Consider the following 27,321-nt stretch of genomic DNA (forward strand, 5'->3'; position numbering starts at 1 on the left):
CAATTGAGGAATGACTGAACAAGGTGTGGTATGTGCTTGTGCTGGAGTACTATCGTACTATAAGAAATGGTGAGCTTGATAATTTCAGAAAAACCTAGAAAGACTTGCATGGGCTGATGCAAAGTAAAGTAAGCAGAACCAGGAGAATGTTGCACACAGTTACAGCAATATCGTATGATGAACAACTGTAAATGACTTAGCTATTCTCAGCAATACAATGATCTAAGACAATTCTCAAGGCCTCATGAAAAATTCTATCTGCCTTCAGAGAAAGAATCGATGTTGTCTGAACACAGACTGAAGAGGATTATTTTTCACTTTTTCTTTCTTTTTTTATTTGAGTTTTCTTGTACAGAATGACAATGGAAATGTTTTACCTGATTGCACATGTATAACTTATATTAGATTACCTACTGTCACAGAGAGTAAAGATAAAAGAGCAAGGGACAGAACTTGGAACTCAAAATTTTTTAAAAAAATGTTAAAAATTGTTTTTACATGTAATTGGGGAAAAATAAAATATTATTTAAAACTAAAAAACAAGTGTAAGCTACAGTCAAGTTGCCTATCTGAATCTGTGGGGAAGAGTTTCAAACATTGATGAAGTGACAAGTCTGGGCAAAATAAAAATAATGCCAGTGAAACTCTTGGCAAAGGAACCCCTTGCCTTGTTAGTAAGGCTCAAAAGACCAAATGATCTTAAGTTAGTGATAATCAGTAATTGTACTGTCAGATGAGATTAAAAAAAAAAAAAAACAGCATGTGCCTAAGAAATACTTACCCAGATAATAACCAAAGAGGAGGCATAGTAAGAAGTTAGTAACATCGAGTTTCCAAACATCAAAATAAAACAAAGTGCAAGAGAGATCTGGAAAAAGGGAAGGAAATAAAATTAATATACATAAAACAGAAGTGATAATCTCAAAATATTTTTTCATTAATTAAATTTATGAGTAATATTGGATACATTTGCATGGGATATCAACACATTTTTTTGGTCAAAAGTAATAGTTAAAATCTAAGATTAAATGCCATGTGTATGTAGCTATACAAAGATACGTAAACTATTTATTAATTCAACTTTATGATAATTTTAAATTATATTACAGCTTAGTCTAATGAATTTCAACAATAACTAAAACACCCAGTACATAAAAAGGAAAACAGGTAAAGGACTAGCACCTGCCAGGGAACTCCATGAAATGAGAGTAGAAGATGAAAAAAAAAAGAGAGAGAGAGAAAACTAATGGATTCAATTACAGATGCTCATTTCCATTTCGCCTGTGCTTGAGAATCTAGTGCATTCGAGGAATACCAATTTGGCATCTAGCCTCATTTATGATTTTAGCTTATACTTGGTATGAGCTTAACCTTAGCTGAGATTGCACGGGGAAAGCAGTAGCTAAAGGGAGAGGTGGTTAAGGGAACGGCGACATGTTTAACAGAGCCCTTAGCTCTTACAGAAAAAGTATCCTGGTAATGTGGGAAGTTAGCACAATCAAAATAGTGAGAACAAAAAAAGGAACTGGGGAGATAAGACTCAACTGCATTTGATTTTATGTTTTTCAAAATTTATAGGTAACAGTTTTCCATTTCCCTCCTCTCCTTAATTACTACTACATCTACTGAGAATGTATAAAGCAATGAATAAATCAGTTACGTAATGTACTCAATGTAGTAAGTTCCTTTGGTCAGCCTATTTAAAAGAGCAGCCACCTAATACAACACTGCTTTGAAATAAAAACTGTCCATGTTATACAATAATGCTGTAAATAATTACTTTATTCATGGTTTGCTAAAATACATAAAAAGACAATTAAGCTTGAATCTTAAGAGTTTGCTTTAGCACTAAGATAATTTTATTTTTTAAAAGAAAGTAAACGTTACCATGTGGATGCGAATGATCTTCTTTAATTTACATAAATCAATGTAACCCACAACATATACAGCAAATAATGATGCTATCTGAAATTAAAAAGAAATATATTTAAATGGTTACAAGCAAAATTGTGCACATAATTTTTAAAGTATATTTCTTCTGCAAAGGAGGTTACCACTAATTTAAAACAGAAAATGTAATATACTGAAATATTTCTTAGCATGTTAGCATTAATAAAACTATTTTGTATTTAGAGGTTAAAAATTGAAAAAAGGAAAGGGAAATGAAAATTGGCATTGTTTAATAGCCCTGCCTCATGTAGTGATCATTAAACGTTTCAAAAGCAAAGCAAGATGAAAGAAAGCTTAGCTTTATACTGTTGGAAGATGCTTATATTTAATACAAACAACAGGTCACCCTGATAGAAAGCTTTGTGTCACAAGCCATGTTGAATCCATTACCTCCTCTCACACTCACAATGACCTAGCAAGGTGTCTCTGACAGGCAAAGAGAAGGAGGAAGGGGCCTTTTGCCTCTTAAAGTCCTCCTTCAAGGCTCAGCTGCCACCTCCAGGATGGCTTCCCTGTACTCAGCTCTCTCAGATCTTCCTTGAATGTCTCTTCCAGCTCTGTCCTTCACTGTCATCACATTCTATCTCGTAGATCCTCTCATGACTATAGTGCATCCCACTCGGTAAATAGCACACTCCTCTAGGGTGGGGCTATGTCGTTTTTCATCTTTGTAACCCCAGTACCTAGCCAGTAACACTGTTAACAAGTCGATTAACAAAACTCTAGTAAGTCTTTACCGTATACCAAGCACTACGCTAAGTGCAGGAGGTACAAAGAAAAGCTAAAAATAAGCAAAAAATAAAAACTAAAACTCCCCACCACATATATACATCTATCTATCTATAGTGTATATATGTAATATGTAGCCCTACCCTCAAAGAACTCACATTCTATAAATATCAAACTGGGTAGGAACATACAAGATACATACAGAGTTGATGGAAGTTTTCATGTTAGACAAAAAGCACCAGCAGCTAGAAAGCCCAGGAAAGGCCTCCTGCAGAAGGTGGGGATTAAGCTGAGCCCTGAAGGATGCCAGGGAAACAAGAGGGGGAAGCGGGGAGGGATAGCGTTACAGAAACAGGTCAAGGCCAGGGCAAAGACACGAAGATGGGAGACGGGGGAATAGCAAGTGGGTCAACGCTCCTAGATGAAGCAGAATGAAGAGACAGGAAGGGGCCAGGTTCCCTTAAAGGGCTTTGTTGACATTGTTCGTCCTTTGGTTTTTGAAGAGGACCACAGGGTGAGGCAGAGCTGCACAACGTCATCAGCCTCACTTTCTCTTCCGGAGTCACTGAAGGCTAGTGGCAGGACAAAGTCAACACCTAATGAAGGACTTCATAGTTGTATAGTGACATAGTTGTACCCAGGCTTAAGGAAAATCCCTGTGACAGCTGAACAGAAGTTAGTTTAGAGAGAAGAGAAACATGAAGTACATCTCCTCTCCCATAGGCCGCCCTGTCTGGAACTTGTTGAATTCTCTACCAGACCAGGCCCATTTTCTTCTGCTTGTTGTCTTTCCTCATTAGATTGTAAGCCCCCTGAAGGGGGAAAGGACTTTCTTTTCTTATTCTCATTTGTATTCCCAGCCCTTAGCACAGCAGGCACACAGCAGGCACTGAATAAATATTTATCAACAACTGACCACTGAAAAGTCTATTACAACAGACCAAGAGAGGCAGTAACTGAGTGGAGAGAAGGGGCCACATATTAAAGATAGAAATTACAAGATTTGGCTATGTGGGGTGAGTGAGAATGGAGGCTCAAGCATGATATAGCGAGGTTGTGAGTCTTGGGGCCTGTGAGAATGCTGGTGACCTCAATAGTAATAAGAATGTTTGGAAGAGGGGAGAGTTTGAGGGAAAAGATAATGTGTTCGGTTTGGGGTATGCTGAATTTGAGATGCCTATGAGACGACTAGTTCAAAGTGTCCAAAACGGTAGTTGATGGTCTGCAACTGGAGCTCAGGAGAGATGGAGGGTAGATATAAAGGTCTGGCAATCCCTGCATAGAGATGATAATTAAATCCAGGGAGACCGATGAGATCAGTAAGTGAGACAGAACAGGACTTCTCAACCTGGAGTCCACAGACCCCAAAGAGTCTAGGAATTTGGATAGGAAAAAAAAAATTTAATCTTTATTTTCACTAATCTTTGGTTTTCTTTGTCATCCTATGTATTTTGTACATTTAAAAGACTTATTGTGAGAAGGGGCTCATGGCCCCCCTCAGATTGCCAAAGGAGTTCATTAGACAAAAAAGGTTAAGCAGCCTCAGTAAAAATGCAAAGGAGAAGAGGACCCAGGACAGTGCCAGGGAGGAAGGAGAACCAGGCCAGAGCAATGGCACAAAAACCTCAAGGAGGAGAGAATCAACAGGGTCTGAGGCTGCAGAAAGGTCAAGAAGGATGAGGACTGAGAAATGGCAATTAAATTCGGCAATTAAGGTATCACTGGTAATTCTGCAGCGGGAAATTTCAGTTGAGTTATGAGGTTTGAGGCCAAAATACAGAGTCAAGAAGTGAGACGAGAGAAGTGGAGGCAGTGAGTCTGGGCAGATTTCTCAAGGAATTCAGTGAAGAAGGGAAAGAGAGATGTAATAGGGGAGCCAGCAGAGGGGGTCAGATCAAACGAGGATGCTTGTAAAGGAGGAAAGAGACAAGGGCATTTGGAGGCAGCACAAACAGAGCCAGTGGAGAGGGAGAGACTGAAGATAAGAAAGTAAGGATGATAATGAAGGTGATTCGTTGGAAAAGATGCGATGGGATCAAGGATGCCTATCGAGGAGTTGTCCTTGGCGAGGAGAAGGGCCACCTCTGCATCCCAAGCTGGAGTGAAAGAGAGAGTGGGAGATGATGTGACACGAGCTGAGGAGGAAGGAGAAGAAGGACATACAATAGATGGCCTTTTCAAGGAGGTATGAGGCAAGGTCCTCAGCAGAGATGACTGGAGGAACTGAGAAGCTGCTGTGGAAAATGGACAACAAACCCATCATATAGAGGCAGAATGACTGCCGTGATGCAGTGACGGCCCAGGTAAGATTAAATGACACAGATTTGTAGAGGACATAATCAGCACATTGCCTAGTACATCAGATGATAAATTAAATAAGTAATCCCCATTTTACACAGGAAGAAACTGAGGCTCAATAAGAGTAAATGACCTGGTCAGGGGGACAGCGATAGTAAGTAGTCAAGTCAGGGCACAAGTTCACTAACTTCAAATCAAGTATTCTCTGCACTGTATAAACCACACTGCCTAAGTGAGTGAGTCCACTGGCTTCTGGAGAAAGAACTAGCCAGGTTAGAGCATTTTAGGTCTAAATAGTATTTATCCCAAAAATATTTCCTAGATACATGCCATGTGCTGATAGTCTGTTAAATGAACTAGCCTCTACAAAATCTTGTCAATAAAACCCATAGTAAAATGAAAGCAATTAGTCAACCCTGGAAAAAAAGCTTAAGGACTAAAAAAAAAAATTTGGTCAGACACTGACATGCAGTGAAATGGTAAGTCCCTGAATACTGGGTCTGGACCAAGTATGGTGGGCCCCAATTAAACAGAACATGCAGATGGCTGTGCAGCCATTTGGGAAACTGTGCAAGGCTCTCAACAATTCCCAGCTGTTTACTCTTAAAAAATGCATGTGATGAAGGCCGCTCTTCCCATCTTGCTCTACAGCAGCTAATCATGCAACACCATGATGTCAGAGGGGTCAAAGTGACTGTAAGGACAACAGAAAGATACAGGGCAGATGTAGGATAGCTGCAGAATATTCCCAAGAATGATGCCCCAGGATCAGATGACTCTGACCAGCAAAGCAAGCCAATCATGTGGTAAGAATGAGAAACTACGACGAGACAGAGAGCAGAAATGCTACGTTGCCATCCTCGAAACCTTCGAAGGAACCTGCCTGTTGGGCATGTCCTCCATGGAAGACTGAGGGAAGGGCAGGGACAAAAAGAACTCCAGGGGAGAAGCTGGGGAGGGCTGTGAATTCCACCGCTGGAGGAAAACCCACACCAGCTCAGACTCGGAACAGGCAGGAGCCTTAGAAACCATCTTGTCCAATGAAATGACAGATTATTAGCCATCTGAGTCTCAAAGTATGGTCTGATTTTTTTTTTTAGTATCTAGATCATGAAAAATTAAACTGTAATTTATGATAACTAAGATGACAAAGCCAAACAAATGCAGACAATCTGTGATTTTTTTAAATCTGCATACCTGAGTGAGAAGGACAAACTGAGCAAACTGCCAAGGAAGCATGAAAAAGACATTTGAAATGCAGAGTGCAATCAAGCTTCCTCTATAGACATTTGTAGCCCTAGAAAAGATAAAATGCATTTAAGTAAGTTTAATTACAAAACACATCGATCCAGATTATTGCAAAAGCAGAAAGAATCAACTCCCTTGCACCCCCCCCCCCAAAAAAAAACAAACCACAAAGCAAAAACAAAAAGCCCAAAAAACCCTTTTAGCCAGTCACATTTTGAACTGGATGCATTAATGGAATACAAGTGCAATTAGGAACTTTGCTGTTGATGCTGTTCGGTCGTTTCAGTTGTGTCCAACTCTCCAGGACCCTATTTGAAGTTTTCTCGGCAGAGATACCGGAGTGGTTCGCCATCTCCTTTTCTAGTTCATTTTACAGATATGGAAACTGAGGCAAACAGAGGTTAAGTGCCCAGGGTCACACAGGTAGTAAGTGTCTGAGGCTACATTTGAACTCAGGAAGACGAGCCTTCCTGGCTCCAGGCCCAGCCCTTTATCCACTTCACCACCTTTGCTGTTTGGTCATTTCAGTCATGTCTGACTCTTCGTGACTCCATCTGGAATTTTCTTGGCAAAGATACTGCAGTGATTTGTCACTTCCTTCTCCAGATCATTTTACAGATGAGGAAACTGAAGCAAACAAGGTTAAGTGACTTGCCCAGGGTCACACAGCTGCAAAGTGTATGAGGCCAGATTTGAACTCCCGGCCCCGTGCTCTATCCACTGCACCACCTAGCTGTCCGTGATTATGAATTATCCAATTATAATTCCCAGTAACATAATAAAAGAAATTGGACTATTTTAAGAAGGTGAAATATAAATGAATTATTTCATATTTTACTAGATTTACTATCTCAAATATTCAAATGGTCCTGTGGTCTTACAGATTTGGATACTCCAAATGTTACAACTTATCCATGACTGTCCATCCTATGGACAAGGATGTTCATAGTATCCTCTGACAAATTCCTCAAAGGGGATCCGCCCAACGTATTGGAGGACTTCTGACTTTCTCCTGATACTGAGAAGAGACTAGTGGAACACTCGGGCAGTTTACCTCTCATCCCTAATCCTTACAACATGACCAGTCCATCTTCTTATTCTATTATACATTTTCTTGCCTATATCCTTTACTCCTACTCTTTGATATTCCTCATTAATCTTATGTTGCAACCTGCTAACACTTAACACACACCTTTCCATTGCCCCTTGTGAGATATTAATTTTCAGTTCTCCAGAGACTGCTTTGTTCTGTGTCTCCTAGACAGAAAATAACATGAGCAAAATAATAGTATTTAAAAGATGGTTCTGTATTTCTGGGAGAAGTTTGGAGTCATTAAAGGAACTTTGCAAGCTCTTAACAGCAATCTAGCCCATTTTTCTCTTCCTGTTTAATTGTGGGCTCAACTCATCCATGTATATGTCTACCCTAGATAAACATACTGATGGACAAACTCAATAGGCTGTTCAGCCAACTCTACATCATAATCTTGGCAATGAATATTTTTCACCTACTTGGCTTTTCCTGGGTGAGGGGACAGACCACACCTTTTTGAGCAGTTAGGGATCTCTTCTAGGTGAATGTTCTCGGCTTCAAATGCAATCCATAAAATGCTGTCTGCACACAGGAGGATCTGGAGGACCTCACCATCCACAGACAGCCCTCAACTTAGATTCTAAATTGGACCCAACGCCAGCGGAGACTTGTTCTTACAAGTCAGGTGATGCTGATAGACACTGCACGGCTCCACGGCAGCTCACACCTCTTGGAAGAGTGGGGAGTCACTGACTCTAATCCCTTTGGTCAGATGAAAGGCCAGCAGGACTTACCACACAGCCTGCCACGAGGCACTCTGGATCCTGCCATCAGACGTACGGGTGTAAAATTGGCCTTGCCATCCACCTGCAGGTGGATTTTCATATAGGTCTTGTTCTCCCCTAGGAATAGTGTAAGCTTCCTGAGAGCAGGGACTCTTTTGCTTTTTCTATTTGTATCTCCTATGCTTAACATAATATTTGACACTCAATAAATATTTAACAAATTATTTTAATTCACTCATCTTTTAAGAAATTTAAGAAATTATCTTTAAATTTATCTTAAATTAAATTTAAGAAATTATCTTTAAGAAATCTTGAGTGATTTTGACATACAGATGTCTATTAACCCATAAACATTCATTAAGCACTTACTTTGTGCCAGGCACTGTGTTAAGTGCTGAGGATACAAAGAAAGGCAAAAAAGATGCCTCTGCCATCAAGAACTCAATCTAATCGGGGAGACAACTGTGTACAAACAAGCTATGTATAGGATAAAAGGGAACCAACAGTGAGAAGGCACTAGAATTAAGAGGGATTGGGAAAGGCTTCCTGTAGGAAGTGAGACTTTAGATGGTATCTTATTGGAAGAGAGCCCCGAAGGCAACATTTTGTTGTAAATCATCCCAAAAAATTGTCAACCAATTGCACGTGACAAAAAGAGGTGTAAGACTCAGTTTCTGCCCTCAATTGCCATTTGGATGAAGAGGCTGGATGTGTATATATAAACAAATAAATGTGAAGAAGCACATGTTCAAAGCCAAATGAATGAAACAGACAGGAGTCCAAAGGACCAGGTGATGAGGCACAGGAGGAGATGCATGGTGCACTCACGGAAACAGATCGGCAGAAAGCACTCCCCTTCTGCAGCCCTGGAATGGTGAACCCCCAATTGATGAAGACAAACTCCAGCTGTTTACCCCTCACTGCTATCCCCACTGCCACCTCACTCCAGAGGTGCCAGCCGCTGCCACCAGGCTCTCTGCTACACTACATCATAATTAACAAGCTTCCTCAACCTCTACCACTTCCTCTTTGGCTCCTTCTGTCTTCTGAAACTCACGGATATGGCGTTCCTTCTCGACAGCACTGCACCCCCAGCCGCCATTGCTAGTCCTGGGGACGTTTTCTCTCAGATCTCCCAACTCAGTGCCTGTGGTGGAGGAGCCAGAATACCCCTGCTCACTATCGCCATTTCCGTCTCTTATTACTGCCACCAACCTCTCTTCCTTGGAGGTCCATGCGATCCAAGTTTATCACCCAGTCCAGATTTTGGGAGCAATTATCTAAAAGCTGCCTGGACGTTCTCTGACTGTTCTCAATATATGTCCAGTGCCTGGCTCGGTCATAATCTCCAACCCAACCTCTCACTCCCTTCCAGATGACTTCGACATATATCTCAGTCGGGTTCTCGTTGCCTGAAGGCAATCCTACTTTACCTGACTGACACTACTAGACATCTCAGGAGGAGCTCACCAATGGAATAAGGGGCCGGCGCTGTGGAGGGGTGTTCGGGGATGAGAAGGCTACAGGCAACAAGGAAAGCTTCTAGGAGAAAACTAGTTGAGGCATGGTAGCAAAGTCTGGAAAGTCAGAATCACAGACTGGAGGGGAATGAAGGTCAACCAGCCTGGGCCCCTCCCCAAATTGGAGGCCCCGGGAGGAACTCATCAGTAGTAGAAGGCAGCCGGCATGGGTTTAATTATCGTCTTTAAGCATACAATTCCCAAATCCTCCTCTCTCTCCAGGCCTCGTCTTTCTCCTGAGCTCACGTTCCATGTCACCAATTTCCTATTTGACGTCTCTTACCAGATGACTACAGGGATGTCAAATAAACATAACAAAACTCATCACCTCTCTAAGTCCAACCTTCTTCTAATTCCGCTCCTTCACTCAAGGTCCAGAATAATCCTTCCCAAGAGCCCAGAGACACTTCTCTCTCCATCACTGCCCACCTCCATTCAATTGCCAGGCCTCACAATTCTACTTCTACATATTTATATCTGCCTCTTTCCCACAGCCAATTACCCTTGTCGAGGCTGTCATTACGCCCCATCTGAAGTATTCAATTGAGTTCAAAAATAAATTTAGTTCAAAAATAAATAGCTTTATAAATTGGTCTTCCTGTAGCCAGATTTCCCTTTGCAAAAACATCCTCTACACAACTGCCAAAGGGATATTCTTAAATCTGACTGCCTCCATCTTGTCCCTCAAGAAGCTTCAGTGAATCCCTATTGCTTTTAGGATAAAACCACACACTCTTCTCTCTGACTTTTGAAGCCCCTCATAAACTGATGCCAGCTCACCCTTCCCCATTTATCTCCCACTGCACCACCTCTATGTTTCAGAAGGGTCAAGCTGCTGTTCCCCACATACAAATCCTGCCCCCAATTCCATGCCATGGTACCAGCTGTCCCCCTTGCTTGCAATGCTTTCCCTTTTCACCTCCAGCTCTCACAGGCTTGCCTTAAAGAACCTTCCCCTAAGGTCTTTCCTGAAACCTAGTCATTGGTCCTATTCCCATCTGCCACCAAAATTACCTTGTATGTGGCTTTTCATTGACTTCTTTCTGTGCATGCTATGGTAGCATAGTAGAGAGTAAGCTCCTTAAGGGCACAGACTATTTTGTTTTTTTCTTTCTATGTCCAGGATCTAATAGAGTCCCAAAGGTGTCTAATAAATGCTTAATAAATGAAGGAATACAGACAAAAAGAATCTGATTTCTCACACATGCTTAATAAATATAATTTTAAATTAGTCAATGCAAACAATCAAGGATAAATCAACATTACCTGAGAATATGAGTCACAAGCAACATCTGAAGTACAAGGAATGGGTATGAGAAACTTTCACGGAGAGGCGGGGTCCACATCACGCGTGTACACTGAAAATAAAAATGCACTTAGGACCATGTAGTAAACTTTCTAGATGGTAATAGGTGCTCAGTGAAAATGGCTAATCATGGATACAAATCAAACAGGAGTGTTATTTATGAATTATTTACATAAGTCACAAAAGAAGTTTTTTACTTTTTCTCCCAAATGGCATTACTGAAATTATAAATGATACCACTATATAGGTCTCAAAGCCTTATATGGAATCCTGACATTAAGAACAGAAAGTAAGCTTTTAGCATATGTGCTAAAAATAAAGACCAACGTTCCCCTGCTAGGAAAGCTTTATAGTGAAATTTAAAGTCTTCCGTATGAAACGGCCTTTTAAATGAGCTCTTTTGTTATGTCTTCTCTCACTTGAATTTTAGACTTAGCTATCAGAAATTATGGTCTGTGGGAGTGGAGAATAGGGACAAAAGAAACCTACAGGTAATTTTCTAGACCTCATTTTAGGCCATTAATTTCATCTTTTTTTGCCCATTCAATTTTAAATGACAAGGAAACAGTCTATCTGTCAGGCTGCTAAGGAAGGGAAGTGAGAATTCCTGAGTTGAAGGACATCCCCCCTCCCACATTGTCACAGGCAGCTGGCCATGGCGATTCTAAAAGGGAGCTGGCCCCAACAGCCACTAGCAAGAAAGACAAAAGGATAGAGAGATTCACTTCCAGCATGTAAGGAGAGCAGAGAAAAGTTTGTAGTGAGCCACAAAGAGTTTGAGATTATTGGGTTTTCTACAGCAAAATAAGTCATCCCTGTTCAAAGTCCTAGGCCAGGGGTGGGGAACCTGTGGCCTTGAGGCTACATGTGGACCTTGACTGAATCCAAACTTCACAGAAAAAATCTTCATAAAAGGATTTTGTTCTGTAAAACTTGTACTCTTCCACAAGAGAGGATAAAGGGATGGCATTCCATTATGCAGGTTATCAAGAAAAATGAACCTTTTCGTTACAATATAGAAAGGCTTCAGTGTAAAAGCAAAAAAGAAATAGGACCTAGAAAGGCCAAAGGGAATCTGGAGGGCAGAAAAACAAGACCACAGAGAAAAAGAAGAACCCAGATTTTCTCATCTGGAGCTAAGTAATAAAGATGAGGTTTATCCTGAAGAGAAGGGAGAAAGACAGTCTGAGAGGGAAGGGACTGCGTGAACTCCAGGGAATGCTGATGTGGAGCCACCCGCACATGCTGGCAGGTGAGGGCTCAGCCGGCAGGGTCAGGGAAGAGGTGAAGAGTCGGGGCTGGGACGTTCTCCATCGAGGCAGTTATTTCCTGAGCTGACATTAACAAGAAGGATCCGCTACCTTTCAGGGACATGTATCGAGGATGTGTGTGATAAAGAACCTCCTACGACTCATCAGGACTGGGGACAACCTGCTACCTTTGGTGCCCCGCAAAGGCCACCGCTGCCAGAAAGGGTCCTAGAAGCACTGCTCAGAATTATGAAGCTACAGAAATCAGGGCCGCAGAGAGTATTTTCACCACTCCTATCAAGCAAAGGCAAGGACTTCAGGAAGGTGTGGTAAGTAAACAGCAGCTGGTTAACACGATGGTTTCTAAGAATTCATTTTGGATTCTAGAGAACAACTTAAAATATAGGAATGGCAGGCTCTTAGCCAGAGAGGGAACGTACCTAACAGGGGTTTCTAAGACAAAGGGGGAATGCTGTCCCAATTGTTTTTAAGATAGAATAGAATCATACCTAAAAACCATGCTAGTGGCTTTAATTTGAATTTCTACCCAATATTCTCAGATTTATTATTAAGGGGATGGTTACTAATCATCTAGAATGGAAAGTCAGGATCACAAAACACCTGGATGGCTTCATGAAGGGGAAATTACGTTTGCCAGACAAATGTAATTTCCTTTTTGATAGTTACTAGATTAGAAAGCAATGCTATATACATATATTTATATACCCATATGTACATGTCCATACACACATATATGAGAGATATTTATGTATCTATAGCCTCACATCTATACATAGCATTATCTATCTCTATATAAGTGGCCTTTGCAGGGCACCAAAGGTAGTCCCCAGGCCTGACGAGTCATGGGAGGTTCTTTATCACACACATCCTCGATACACGTCCCTGAAAGGGAGCAGACCCCTCTTGCTAATGTCAGTTCAGGAAATAACTTCCTCGATGCAGAACATCCCAGCCCCGACTCTTCACCTCTTCCCTGACCCTGCCGGCTGAGCCCTCACCTGTCAGCATGTGCAGGTGGCTCCACATCAGCATTCCCTGGAGTTCACGCAGTCACTCCCCTCTCAGACTGTCCTTCTCCCTTCTCTTCAGGATAAACCGCATCTTTATTACTTAGCTCCAGATTTTCTGTGATTCTTCTTTTTCTCTGTGGTCTTGTTTTTCTGCCTTTCCAGGTCCAATTTCTACTTTGTTTTTCACTAAAGTGTTTCTGTATTTTAACAAAATGGTTCATTTTTATTAATAGCCTGGAGAATAGAATGTCATCTCTGGTACCCCTTTACCTTTATTTATATATATTTATATTATATATATTTATGTCATATATAAATATATACATCTCTATATACACATACATATTTATATAACTACATACATCATATATGTGTATGTGTATGTATATTAACACATAATATGTATATTAACACACGTACACCTATACAAATATATACATATCTAGTTATCTAGTATCTGTCACCGGCTTAGATTTTAGCCAAGAATTTGATAAAACCCCTAATCTCTGATACTATTTTGAGGACAAGACAGAGACTTGTATGGTGGGACACTTATAATTAAGCTGAGGGCTTTAAAACTGGCTGAGTGGCTGGGCCCAAAGAGTCCTCATTAATGGTTCTGTATAAGCTAGGAAAGAGATTTCCAGTGGAGTGCCCCAAGGATCTGTTCTAGGAATTCAACAGTTTAGAATTTTTATCAGTGAATTAGACAAAATGCACAGATAACACGTTTAACAGATTTTCAGATAACACAAAGCTAGAAAGACTGGCTAACAAGCTAGATGACAAAATACAAAAGGACTTTGATAGGGTAGAACATTGAGGAATCAAAGAAGATGGATTATCATAGTGATAACTACTGTCTTCTACTTGAGTTCAAAATAATCAATTTCACAAGTATAAGAGAGGGGATGTGAGATCTGAAAAAAAGATTTGAGCTACAATATCAAAACAAATTAACCTTGGGTTATGGTAGCTAAAAAAGCTAATGCAATCTGAGGCTGCATTTGGAGAAACATGGTGAACAGGAGGAAGGAAATGGAGTTGCGCTCTGGTCAGATTACATTTGGCCTCTTGCACACAGTTTGGAATGCCACGTTTGAGGAGAGACACTGATAATCTAGAATATGTCCATCCAGAAGAGAGTACGAAGGATGGTGAAGGGCCTGCAGGTAGCACATGAGGATTGGTCAAGAGAGCTGGAGATGCTCAGCTTAAAAAAAAAAAGATGGGGGAGCAGAGAGAAAGAAACACACCTTTAGGACTTTGAAGCACTGTCATGTGGCAGACTGATTAGACTTACTCTGTCTGGTCATAGAAGTGATGAGCTAGGAACGCTAGAGGGAAGTTGAAGTGAAGCAGACTTTGGAATAAGACAAGGAGACAATTTCTCCAGATGAGAATCGTCCATATTTGGCCTGTGCTGTTCCTTAGGTAGTGGGCTTTGCTCACTGAAAGTCTTAAAACAAAGAGCAGTTCACCACTTATTAAGTACATTAGACTGGAACCTTGTTTTGGTAAAACTGAACTAGATGGCTTCTGATAAGGTCACTTCCAATTGTGAGATTCTATGAGTCTATGTTAGTGAAGCTAACAAACATCCAGTTGACTCATCCAAGCTTCATTCCTTCTTTACTCATCTATCCCAAAGAAAATACTGCTACAATTGAAAGAATGGAAAAAACAATCGGAAAAAGATTAATTCTAAATAATCAAGTGCTGACCTCCCTTAAATCTGAAAATTAATGTATAACTTCCATTAAAATTGGCCCTCCCCAAAGCCCTTCTTTGACCCCTCACTGTAGTCTGGGGGTGACTACAGATTCCCAAAGGCCAGCAAGCAGAAGCCCTGGCAGGCTCTACTCTGAGGGCAAGGCTCCAAGTACCCTCTCCATAACAGACCGAGCCTGCTTTCTGACAACCAGCCCCCATCCAGAGAGGCTTGCCATCAGGAGACAGACCACTTAGTGAGGAACTCTTTGGCTATGACAACTAATGAAACAATGAATAATATTAAACAGTCCTCACTCCTCAGTGGCCCCCTTCTCCTTCTGCAAAGACAAAGTGGCAGAGAATACCTAGAATCACAGTTTCTAAGTCGTCTAAAAACATTAACCAAGCCATTGCTTCTTCAAATGTGAGGTCTTTGTCCAATGACATTGTTATGAGACTGCAAGGATTCTTAACCTGGAGTCCATGAACTTACTTTTTTAAATAGTTAGTAGCTGTATTTCAATCTAATTGGCTTCCTTTGTAATTCTATGTATTTTATGCTTTTAAAAACATTCTGAAGGCTATCCAAAGGCCTCACCAGACCACCCATAACCACGATGCAAAAAAAGGTTGAGAACCTCAACATAAGGGTAACTGAATTATACTACTCGTCTCTCTCACTATAAATGAAACCTAAAGACAGAAAGACATTGCAGCTAAATGGAAGGCTGGCTCCCGGGTCACCCTTAGAGAGACAAATGAGGAAATTAAAGAAATTGGTTGATCATTCATTCAAATGTACCAAGAAATAAAATGTAATGGTATATTTGGTCAGCTTGCATTGTGGTGCTTGTGATAAAAATTTACAAAAAGACCACAATTTTAGTTTATACACCAGTTGTTGAAGAGAAAGACCCTCCAAATTATTCCAATACTCGGTAATTTCATTGCAAAGGAGGGAATGGGGGAAATGAAGAACAATATTGCTTGGAAGAGTAAGTAAAGAGAGGTCAAAGACATGGAGAACACAGCCACAGAAGCCCCAAGCCTCATGCCTATACATGAACACTTCATTTAAGAAAAGAATCAGAAGGTGCTGGACATGGAGATCATTGAGTGATATTGCAAAAACAAAACCGATTATCTTTTAACAGACAGTAAGCAACTTGTTATTGATGTGAAAATCATTCCTAAATCAGCTCAGTACAATTAGCTGAGTGATCTTTGTTAGGACAAAGATCAAAATGAATGTAGAACTAGAAGAATAAAAAGGAGAAAAAGCTAGGCAATCCTGTTTGGCATTTAAAGCCCTTCAGAACCTAGCACTAGTCTATCTTTCCAGGCTGATTACATATTATGCTCCTTCACAAACTCTACATCCTAGCCAACCCAGCCTGTTTGCTGTTTCCCATACCATCTGCTTTCCCCATATTGCCTCTCAAAAGATCTTTTCTGATTCCCCCAACTGTTAGTCATCCTCCCTCATCAAAAACTGTGTATTTACTGTGTATGTGTCCTATATGTACTTTTCTGTGAACATGCCATATCCCCCAGTAGACTATAAGCTCCTTGAGGGCAGAGATTGTCTCATATTTATATTTGGATCCCCAGGGCCTAATAGTGCCTGGCACTTAGTAGGCACTTAATAGAGGCTTACTAAATGAAAGCAATTAAAACAATTCCAAAGTAATCTATTTAAACAAGTTACCGATTCTGAAAATGGAATATGGATGGAGTAAGACGTCAATTTCAATTTTAATACTTACATATAGAAATTTAACTGATGCCAAGTGTCATAAGGAGACCGAATGAGCCTGAACAGAATGAGTGTCAAATAGACATCCTGCCCTATTTGCTCTCTTCCCTTTTAGGCTACAAGGACATGGTGATACCTTGAACTGCCTCCCTGAGAACCAGGTTGGGGAAGGGTACCTAGCTGTCCTATCTTGCACCCAGCCACGGGAGTTGTGGCACATAGCCAGTTCTGTCTCTTTACGTCTTTCTATCTTGAGCTCAGGTAAATGACTACTGAGATGGAAGCATCCATTGGCTCTGGGTTTGAGAGATGCAGAAGTCCCGGCAGCAAAAGCTGGATGGTGTTAGGAGTAGTGTAGATGATGAGAATGGAAGCACCTGCAATAAATGTGCTACTTGTTGAAGTAGAGTGTTTCCCTCTACTAAATCAACTGCTCTTTACCAGCCAACAATAAACATTACGGGTCTTCTTATCTCTGCACCACTGAATCAACAGTATAGCTATAAACATGTGGTCTGCTATTACTATTTTTAAAGCCTTCCCTCATTTCTTTGATATGTACATATCTTATTCTCATAAAGATCTTTTAGACACATGGAAGTGAAAAGTTTTTGCATGCACAAAATTAATGCAACTAGGATAAGAAGGAAGTAATCAACTGGGAAAAAGTCTTTGTGCCAAATATCTCTAATAATGGTCTGATAACTAAGACATACTGGCAACTAACAGAAATATTTGAAACCAAAAGCCATTCCTCAAAAAATAAGTGGTCAAAAGATATGAAAAGTTCTAGAAGAAGAAATGCAAACTATTAACAACCATATGAAAAATTGATTCAAATAATTAATGACAAGAGAAATACAAAACAAAATAACTGTGAGGTTTCATCTCGCTCCTAGTAGATTGGAAAAAGATGTGAATAATGAATGTTGGAGGATTTGCAGGAAGAATGGTACACTAAGGAACTGTTTTTTTTTTTCCAGTATAATCATTCTAGAAAGCAATTTGGAATCATGAAAATAAAGCATTCGAAATGACCATACCCTATGACCCAGAGATTCCACTGCTAGACATATGCCCCAAGGAGGTCACTGACATAAGGCCCCCAAAACCCCAAAATATAAAAGGGGAAAGCGCTTTTTATAATAGCAAAAAACTTGGAGGGGAGTAAATTTTCATCAACTAGGGAACAGATAAACAACTTGTGATATGAACAAAATAGAATGTCATTGCACGGTGAGAAATGATGACCACAGTGAATACAGAAGAGCATGGGAAGAGTTCTATATTATGCAAAGTGATGTAAATAGAATTTGAAAACAACATATACAGAGACTAGAACAATTTAAACAGGAGAACAACACAGCAAAATGGAATTCTGCAAAATTATAATACCAAAGTTGGCCCCCAAAAAAGAAATGTAGGAAGGGATCTCCCATTGTTTCTTTACGGGGTGGGGATGGGGATGGTGGGACCATGCATGTCAACCACTCCATATCAAGTCAAGCTTATTCAATATTTTGCTGAGATATTTTCTCCCTTTTTTTAAAATTCTTTCTTATATGGGATGGCTTCCCGGCCCAGTGAGAGGAAGCAATATATTGTTGAGAAATGTAGGTAACATGAAAACAAAAAAACAATAACAGTTATTTTTAAAAAATTAGAGAGAAAAGTAGCCCTACAGATATGTAATTATTGATATTCTCTGGATTGCTTATTCAGTAAGAACTGAGTCTTTGATACTGTCCAAGCAATTAGTATTTGCCCCCTTTCAGATACACGGAGCAATGTACCCACCATGCCCTTTGCACTGGGTTGTCTCCAGTCACTGAGCCGTCTTCAGGATAAACCTCACCAGGGCATCACTATCTAACGTGGCTGCTCTTCCCATCTTTGCTTGCTCTAGGGCCTCATGCTGCAGTAGAGATTGCAATGTTAGAGTCCATCTGTGTTGATGATTCCATTATCATTAAAAGGGGAAAGTGTTTGTCATAGAAATTTTTAAATAGCTTCTCCATTGTTCAGCTGTTTGTCGTGCTGCGCAGGCAGCACGGATAAACAATGAGACAAGTCGAGAAACTGAGTCAAAGATGAGGACAGGCTAGGTTGCATGAGGGAAGTAGTATAGTACTTTCGATGATATCAAGCTAATCTTGAACATGAAAGCATATTTTTTAATGTCAGGTGATGCTCCGTGGATGCCCATCAAGAAACCCCACAATCTGAAAAAAATCAAAGTTACAGATGACCCTAAGGGCAACAGAGGGGCATACGGTGGTCCTGCTAGGCTGCAACTTAATACTAACAATGAGCTATGTGCAAAAAGTGCAAAATATTTCATTCAGGAGATTTGGGATCAGAAATGGGGGCAGAGGGGAGTCAATCACGTAGAGAATGAGGGGTAAGAGAGCAACGTCAGTGCCTCAATGGCCTTCATTCACATGGTGTCAAACATCTAGTGGAAGATGTATAGAATGCTAGTGGGACCCTTCACAGTTCACGGACATGCATTACACCAGTTGAGAAGACATAGATAGGCTACAATGTGTAAGTGGAAAATCATAGACTGGAGCATTGTTTGATTAGAGGTTAGGTCCACAAGAGGAAGAAGGGTTGGGTTGAAGCCACCTTGTGTCATGAAGTACAGGGGTTTTAGCTCAGGGCTATATGTCCTGGGAGAAGGTGAAGTGGGATATCATTTTGCCACATTTTTTTTAAAATGTCTAAAGTTTTTCTGCTATTTTTACATCTCCAAAGCAACTTGCAATGTTCTTATTCATCCAACCTTCTCTTTCTTTTCACTTCATCCACCTAAAGCACCAGGTGTCTATCTACAAAGTAATCCTATAGACCAAAAGTGTTAAATTTAAACAGAAATGTCTTCCATATTGACTTAGAAAACCACAAATTAACATTATCTATGTCTCATTATATTTTTAGTTATTGTGTTCAACATTCTGATTGGGCTGAATTCAGGAGTTTTGCTCTATGAAGGAAATTGGTACAGTACTTTCAGTGATCCCAAACATAGGAAATCATATTTTTAACTTCAAGTTACGCTCCATGGATGCCTATCAAGAAACCTTACAATCTGAAAACAATCAACGTGTAGGCAGTAGGTTTAATACCTCTGTTTTAGACCAAGGGTTCTTTACCTTTCTTATGTTATGAGAGTCCGGTGAAGCCTATCAACCTTTCCTAAGGATATCTTTAAATATATCAAATAAAATACATAGGATTCCACGGAAAACCAATTATACTGAAATGTAACTATAAAAACATTTTTTAAAAAACAAATTCATGGACCCAAATTACTACAGGATAAAATCGAAACTCTTTAGCTTAATGTTCAAAGCTCTCTATAAGAATCTTTGCCCTGGACCAGTAATGTCAAACTCAAATAGAAATAAGGCCTACAAAATGTACTTAAGAATCCCTGCGGGCTAAATATTGACTTAGTAAAACATATCTACATTCTATTGTATTTTTATTCACTTTGTTTAATATTTCCCCATTACATTTTAATCTTGTTGGGGCACTCAGGAGCAGTGCCGCTGCAATGTGCTCATCTGACCTTTCTGCTCTAGACAAACTATTAAGCCATTGCTCTATATAGCCCTAAATCAGACCTGAAAATTGGATTTATCTATTCATTAGCTGTCAGACATTTGATACTCTAATGAGTCACTGATCCAAGTGATGTACATACTATTTCCCCTTCAACAGCCCAGATCAAAATCCATATACGCCTTTCCATTCTGTTTGACTCTTGTCTGTCCTCATAGATCTCATAGACTATCCATCCAACAAAATGGAAGCTTTTCTGTAGGTCTTTTTACATTTCATGGCTAATTGTGCAAAACTCAAGTGATCCAATTTTTATCCTTCTCACTATACAACAGGCTCCCCCCCTTTTCTGACTATACTTTTCCTTATAATCAGAAATATTCACATCTACTTGCCTTCACTATTAGTCTTTCAATTTCTCTTTCAATCCCTGGTCACTTTGATTCTTCAGAGACTATGGTGTTCTAGGGCTTGCAGTCACACAGTGTGGCCCAGGAACTATTTGTGTGAACATCTAAAGGTCCCCAACTTCTTTTTTTTAAGCTTTCTTTATTCTTAGGGAAGAATTATCTATAATCCAAATCAGTTTTTCAGAGGGCCATTTGCCCACTACTAACTTCCTATAAGCTTTTATTCTATTATTTAATAAACAGCATAGAAAAAAAGTAAAATATTTCATATCTCTCAAGACTGACTCTTAAAACAACCTAAAATTTAAATAACTTTACTTTTCAATCCATTTGTTAAAATCTTAACACTGACATTATAAAGAGATATGTATTTTTAATGAATAGAAAATCTTCTCAATGGTTTCTTCACTTCAGCTTTTAAAAACTGTATATATTTCTCCTGACAGTGGACACTTCTCAACAAGCAGCTTTGAAAACATACTCAACATAGATCTGCCCCACGATTTAAAGAAAACCACCTAATAAAGCAACTGTACTGTTATCAAAGCACTCATTAGAAGGATCGCACATGCCACTTTCAGGTGCTAGAGTTCAGAAAGAAAGGCTCTGTGCTTCAACTTGAATCATCTCGCTGACCATTCCATTGGGCCCGAGTTCTGCTGCTTATTAGTTTCATCTCCACTCATGTTACTGTGACATAAACAACACATAAGACATACATGTGCAACGATAAGTAACATAAGGCGCTGTATAGACTGCTCTTCTGCCTCTGCTTTCTTCACTCTCACCTCATGCAAGTCTTCACATTTCTCTGAATTCTTTGCTTATATTATTCCTTAGATTCACCTCAATAATTAAAGGCATTTCTGCTTGTGACAGAAATGAGACGAAGGAGTGAATCACACATTGCAGCACACTCCTCAATGCTTTTACTGAGTCTGCATGATGATTTTCCCTTAAAATGGCTGTTGTCAGGGCCTGCAACAATCTGCTAATGTACTGGTTCCGCAACGAGCTATTGCCTCTGACTGGTCAGAACCATCTCTGCTCTGATGATAACTTTTTAACCTTGAATTAATGCTGGGATATGGGCACCTGTCTTCAGAGAAAAGCATCCGAGTAGCCTAAGGAGCTTATTTTCAAGACAGCAGATGTGCAACAAGTGACTTGCAGCAGGCACTTTGGGCATCTAAAGTTTGCTCTGCTTCAGCCCTTTCTTACTAGAAAAGGCCCAGTACTTGTTGCCAAAGACAGAGTACAGAACGTGCATGGAGGCATCCCCAGGCTGCAGCTCATCGATGCTCGATGAGCCACAGTGGCATGGTCCTGCTGTTTATGCCTTCTGCATTGCTGACAAATCCTTTGATAAACTCCTAGGATGAAGTGAAATCAGAGCTAGATTTCTAAATCACAATGGAATCTTCTCACTTTACCTAAGTGGACTGGAAGGGAGTGTCATGTCTGCAGAGGGAGAGGGCTGGCACACAGTGTAAGGACGTATGGGGGCCAGGGACAGAGACGCAAGAGCAAAAGGAGAAACGTGCAGGGGCTGGGGCCAGAACTGAGAGGAAGAACACGAAGGGGGAAGACACAGGCACAGACAGGAAAGGATGGGTGATGAGCGGGCACCAGAGACAAACATGCAGTACCCAAACACAGCCAGCTGAGCAGAGCAGGGAAAAGATTTCCCTCTCTCTATTCTAGAGGTCTCAAGCCAAGTCCCTGATCTGGCAGTGCCAGTTGGAGAGGCAGTCTTTACTTGGAGGGTTGGGTTTTTTTTTTTAGCTTTGTTATTGTTGTTGGGGGGTGGGGGGAGGCCACAGAAAAATGAGCCAAGGGGCAGGAGCAGAGAGAAAACAAGACTGTAGGTATAGTTAACATAGGTGGTTTGGTTTGGTTTTTTTTTTTTTTTTGGAATGTAGATTTCTTTATATAAAGTAGAATTTGCATAATGAGAATTTAGGTAAATTAGGTATATAATTTATCTGCTGTAAACTTAAACATAGAGACCATCTTTTCTTTAAATCTGAACTTGAAGATACAAAAGAGTACAAAAAGAAGATTCTATATGGAACTGTAAAATTCCTTTTCACATTGCTTTAAAAAAAAGTACAAAATGCTGAGATGACTATATTCATTTATGACAAGGGTTTTTTTTAATACTTTGTTAATTGTGGGAGTGGGGAGACAAAGAGAGGTATGATAATGATGCCAAAAAAAATCTCTCTCTTTTTTTTTAATGCAGAGAATGGAAGGCAATTTGTAGGGAAGGACAGACAAGCAGGGTAGTGTTGAAACTAATCTGTAGAATTTCTTATACACAATGGAAAAGGATAAAAATCTGCACACATTCTGTATAGATTCCATAAAAAGAAATCTATAATGCATTATAGACCTAATGCATTCCTAGGAATTCACTCAGATTCATCCTACTCTAGGGATAAATGCCCTGGATCATTTGTGAGGGCAGACACAGAATCCTGCAGGAAGAAAGCAACAGAATGTCTCCTCATGCCCACATCCAGGGTTTCTGCAGCGTTTCCAGGATTAGCCACATTAAAGAAGTTGTCCTGGACCTACTATTGAACCTTGCTATGTGTCATTTACAAGGGAAATGACTCTAATGAGATGCTAGCAGTATTAACTAGCCAGCTTTTAAGTATAGATGTAAACATAAAACTCAGGGAAACCAAAATCATGAAATAATTACCCAAATGATGTATAAAATATAAAAGCAGCATCAAAGTTTTGATGACACTGGTTTTTCCTTCCTCAGAACCTTATACCAATTAGGCCAACTCTTAGCAAAAATCCATACTAGGAGTCTCTAAGAGCACGATGACAATGAAAAAGAGGAAAATACTCCACAAGCTAGCAGAGAAGGATTTTGTATCGTTCCTTCAGGAAAAAATGATAATATCATCTGTGAAATCCTATTTCCCTACCTGAGAATTCCATGTGCTGAGGAGTTTGGAGAGATTAGTGGGGAATCAGGAGATCAGGATTCTCCTCCCTGTGCAGGGCCTGGAGCCGGCAACTTAACTCTTTCAATGCCTCAATTGTCTGCATCTGCAAAGTGGGGATAGTAGTATTTACCACCTACCTGCCACACAAGAATGATATCAGGGCTAAGAAGATCATGTTTAAAGTGTTCAAAGTCTCTCTGAAAAGTCCATGCAGAGGAACAAATTATATAAACAAAGGCTTCTAACCCTCATTTCCTCAGCATAAGAAATGCCAGGACTATGAAGTCCCTCTAATCACCAGGAATCAAAAGCTGACTACAACTTAAGAGGTTAAGTTCTGGGGCATGGCATTCGACACCAAGGCTAAGTCACTGACTACCCCTACTCAGGTAAGTGACCCAGGTAGGCCTGGAATCCAGTTCTGTCTCACTCCAAGCCCTGTACACTATCCACCACGCCATGCTGATTTTATAACACAATACGACTAAGCATTTTATAGTATGCAAATGTCTATTTTAATATCGCAGTCTCAAATGTTCAGAACTACTAAGGAATGAACTTTTCCGTGTTCAGTCTCAAATAAAGAGGATCTTCTTTTGCAATTAAGATATGTGCATATCAAACTAAATATTCTTGAATTTTATGTAAAAAAGCAAGTCTGCATCTTACTCTATAAATTTCACAAGAGGCTACAGTTTAAAAAAAAAGAAGAAAGTACTTCTAATAAGCATCATGTAACATTTTATGAGATTGAATCCTTGTTTCCTATATTGTAATATAGGGACAGTAAGTTATTCATTAAGGAGACTATTTGTTACAAAGCTGCTGTTTTTCAATGTAAAGTTGAAACATAATAAAAATAAAATGTTAAAGGAAAACATATATGCAATGCATAAGATACTTTTAAAATCAAATCTATAACTTAAATACTTTTACTTTTTACCCTATACCATTAAACACTGCAATTACGTTACTAAAGATTTTAGAATTTGGTCACTTCACATTACATATTTCTAGTTCCATTTTATCAGAGCATTTTTTTTCACATAAAATCTCAGTGACATAAATTATAGCAAAAATTTTAAAATAATTTTAAAAAATTATCAGATATTATCATGAATTATAGATTTATCCAATATTACATAGTAAGCTGAATAAAAATATAGGAAAAAAGCAAGCCTCAGATCACAACTGAGTCATTTTATACCAAATAAATCACTCATTCATTCGGGATAACAGAACTGTTCTAGGTAACCGCAGTAGCAATTAGTAATTGATCACATCTAGTAAAACAGTATTTCTTTAGGCAGCTTCACTGATCCTTCTGCTAGAATGGAATTCTTTATAATGATCATATATAAACAAAACCAAGAAATGAAGAAGTATAAAAAATTCCTGAAAACAAAATTAAAAGTACATTCTTGGCAGAGTTAATAATTAATTATTTTTATCACTAGTTTATCTGATATTACATCTTGTATTCCCAAATTATATTCCATATCACTGCACAAAATGTCAGTTTTGTTTAAATATCTGTAACAATTACAAAAGCTGTCCTTAGGTAACTGACACAATCCATTTGATTTTCTCAGTTCAGCTAAATTGTATCTCAGTGTTTTATTGCATCTTTTGGTAGGAGGGGACAAAAGAATGACAAAGTGATCTTACAGGTAGGAGCACACAATTTTAATTTAATACATCTAATTGTATTGCCAAGAAATGAACAGACTTGGGGAAAATATACACATCACATGAAATTAAAAATAACAACAACCAAAAATAAACCCAGACTAAAAGTTGACATCTCCTGGCACGCACAGAGGATGGCACATCAGATCACCTCATTTAGCATATGACTCTCTCACTAGTACTTGGCTGCTGAGGCTTCAAGATTTCTGCTGCACATCTCTATTACTGTCCACATTCACCAATCAGGGATCTGGAACATTTTTTTCCTAGCTTCTAATTATTTCATCCTATTCCAATGGATAAGTGTCCCCTAAAACATTGATTCCATGAAATTATAACAACTGTGCCACTGATCTTGGTACAGCAGAACTTACTAACTGAAAACAAAATGGATATGCTCTCTCTCTGTTTTTTTTTTTGTTTTTGCTATGAACTCAGTTCTCATCACTGTATGACAGCCCCCAAAATAAGACTAACTATATATTAACACACAAGAAAAGGCTAGTTGCAGATATAGCACTTATCCCAGAATTAGTCATTTATGTGAAGTCAGATCATTGCCTGGTTAAAGCAAAGATTTAAGTAAATGCCAGATTAGGAAAAAAGAAGAAAAAAATGCTGTGATGTTGAGGTAAAAAGGACACAACCCAGTCTGTCCATAAAGAGTTCACAGTCTAGTGGGGGAACACAACATGTAAACAACTATGTACAAATAACATCTAGGCAAGAAAAGCTGAAGAAAGTACTAACCATAAGGAAGACTGGGAAAGGTTTCCTGGGATTTCAGCTGGAACTTGAAGGAAGTCAAAGACATGGCAATGAGGAGGAAGAGAATTCCAGGTATGGGGGACACCCAGAGAAAATGGCCAGAAACCCAGCCCAGTAGTGCTAACTATACATGTTCCCTGGCTGTGGCTATGACTGGGGAGAAGCGAGCACACATCCAGTGAATGTGGAACTGTACTGCTGAGAGCAAGAACATTTTTGGAACAGTAAGGCTGGGGGCCCTAACTGTGGCTTGGGGAAGGAGAGGAGTCCCTGAGGTTGAACCCATGGACAGAATTCAGAAAATAACAGTAAGGAGGACCTGAGGCCTAGGGCAACATTACCCACAACTCGAGATTAAAACCTAATTAAAATAATAAGCTACTTAAAATAAAACAAAATAAAAATAAAAAAGAGTAAGCAAACAAAAAAGAATCCGACCACAGATAGCTACTCTGGTGTATAAGATCTGGATTCATATTCAGAGGAAGATAATGAGATTTTAAAAAGCTACCCCTACCCTAAAGAATAATATCATATGGTCACAAGCCCAAAAAGAGTTCTTGGAAGAACTTAAAAAGGAATTCAAAAATAAAATAAGAGAGATAGAGGAAAAATTAGGGGAAAAAAGCAATCCAGAAAATTATGAAAAGAAAGTTAGCCAATTGGAAAAAGATTCAAAATCTTAAGGAAGAAAATAATTTCTTGAAAACTAGTCTTGGGGAAGAGGAATTGAATGATGCTGTAAGACACCAAGAAATAATAACACTACAAAAAACAGAAGAGAACGTGAAACATCTCAGAAAAACACCGATCTGGAGAGAAGATAGAGGAGAGACAATATAAGAATTGCCAAACTACTTGAAGGTTATGATAAAAAAAAAAAACTTGGATACAATATTATAAGAAATTAAGGAAAAATGCCTTGACATTCTAGAACAAGAGGGTAAAGTAGAAATAGGAAAAAAAAATCTACCATTTACTACCTGAAAGAGATTACAGGAGGAAAACTTACAGGAATGTCATATTCAAGTTTCAAAAATCCTAGGTTAAAGAGAAAATATTGCAAGCAATAAGAAAAAATTTTAATACTGCAGAAATATAACCAGGATTTCATAAGACCTAGCAGCTTCTACTCTAAAAGACCATAGGTCTTGGAACATTATATTTTGAAGAGCAAAAGAGCTGGAGGTGAGTCCAAGAATAACTTACCCAGCAAAACTGAATATAATCCTGAATGAAAAAAAAAAAATGGACAGTTGACAAACTGAAAGATTTTCATGTGTCTGTAACAAAAAGACCAGA

General features: G+C 39.3%; 1 protein-coding gene across 1 annotated transcript in view; it reads right to left on the reverse strand.

Moving 5' to 3' along the window:
• The window catches only part of DPY19L1 (dpy-19 like C-mannosyltransferase 1), a 116,495-nt gene that overhangs the window by 34,767 nt on the left and 54,407 nt on the right, over positions 1 to 27,321 (reverse strand). The window contains exons 8-11 of the mRNA XM_027863955.1: positions 10,830 to 10,921; positions 6,175 to 6,274; positions 1,888 to 1,965; positions 782 to 868 (exon numbers count right to left, since the gene is read on the reverse strand). Coding sequence (XP_027719756.1) covers positions 782 to 868; positions 1,888 to 1,965; positions 6,175 to 6,274; positions 10,830 to 10,921 — 357 coding nt within the window. The remainder of the gene's footprint in view (positions 1 to 781; positions 869 to 1,887; positions 1,966 to 6,174; positions 6,275 to 10,829; positions 10,922 to 27,321) is intronic.

Source organism: Vombatus ursinus, unplaced genomic scaffold (assembly GCF_900497805.2).
Source record: "Vombatus ursinus unplaced genomic scaffold, bare-nosed wombat genome assembly UNPS02014773.1, whole genome shotgun sequence".
Taxonomy (NCBI): domain Eukaryota; kingdom Metazoa; phylum Chordata; class Mammalia; order Diprotodontia; family Vombatidae; genus Vombatus; species Vombatus ursinus.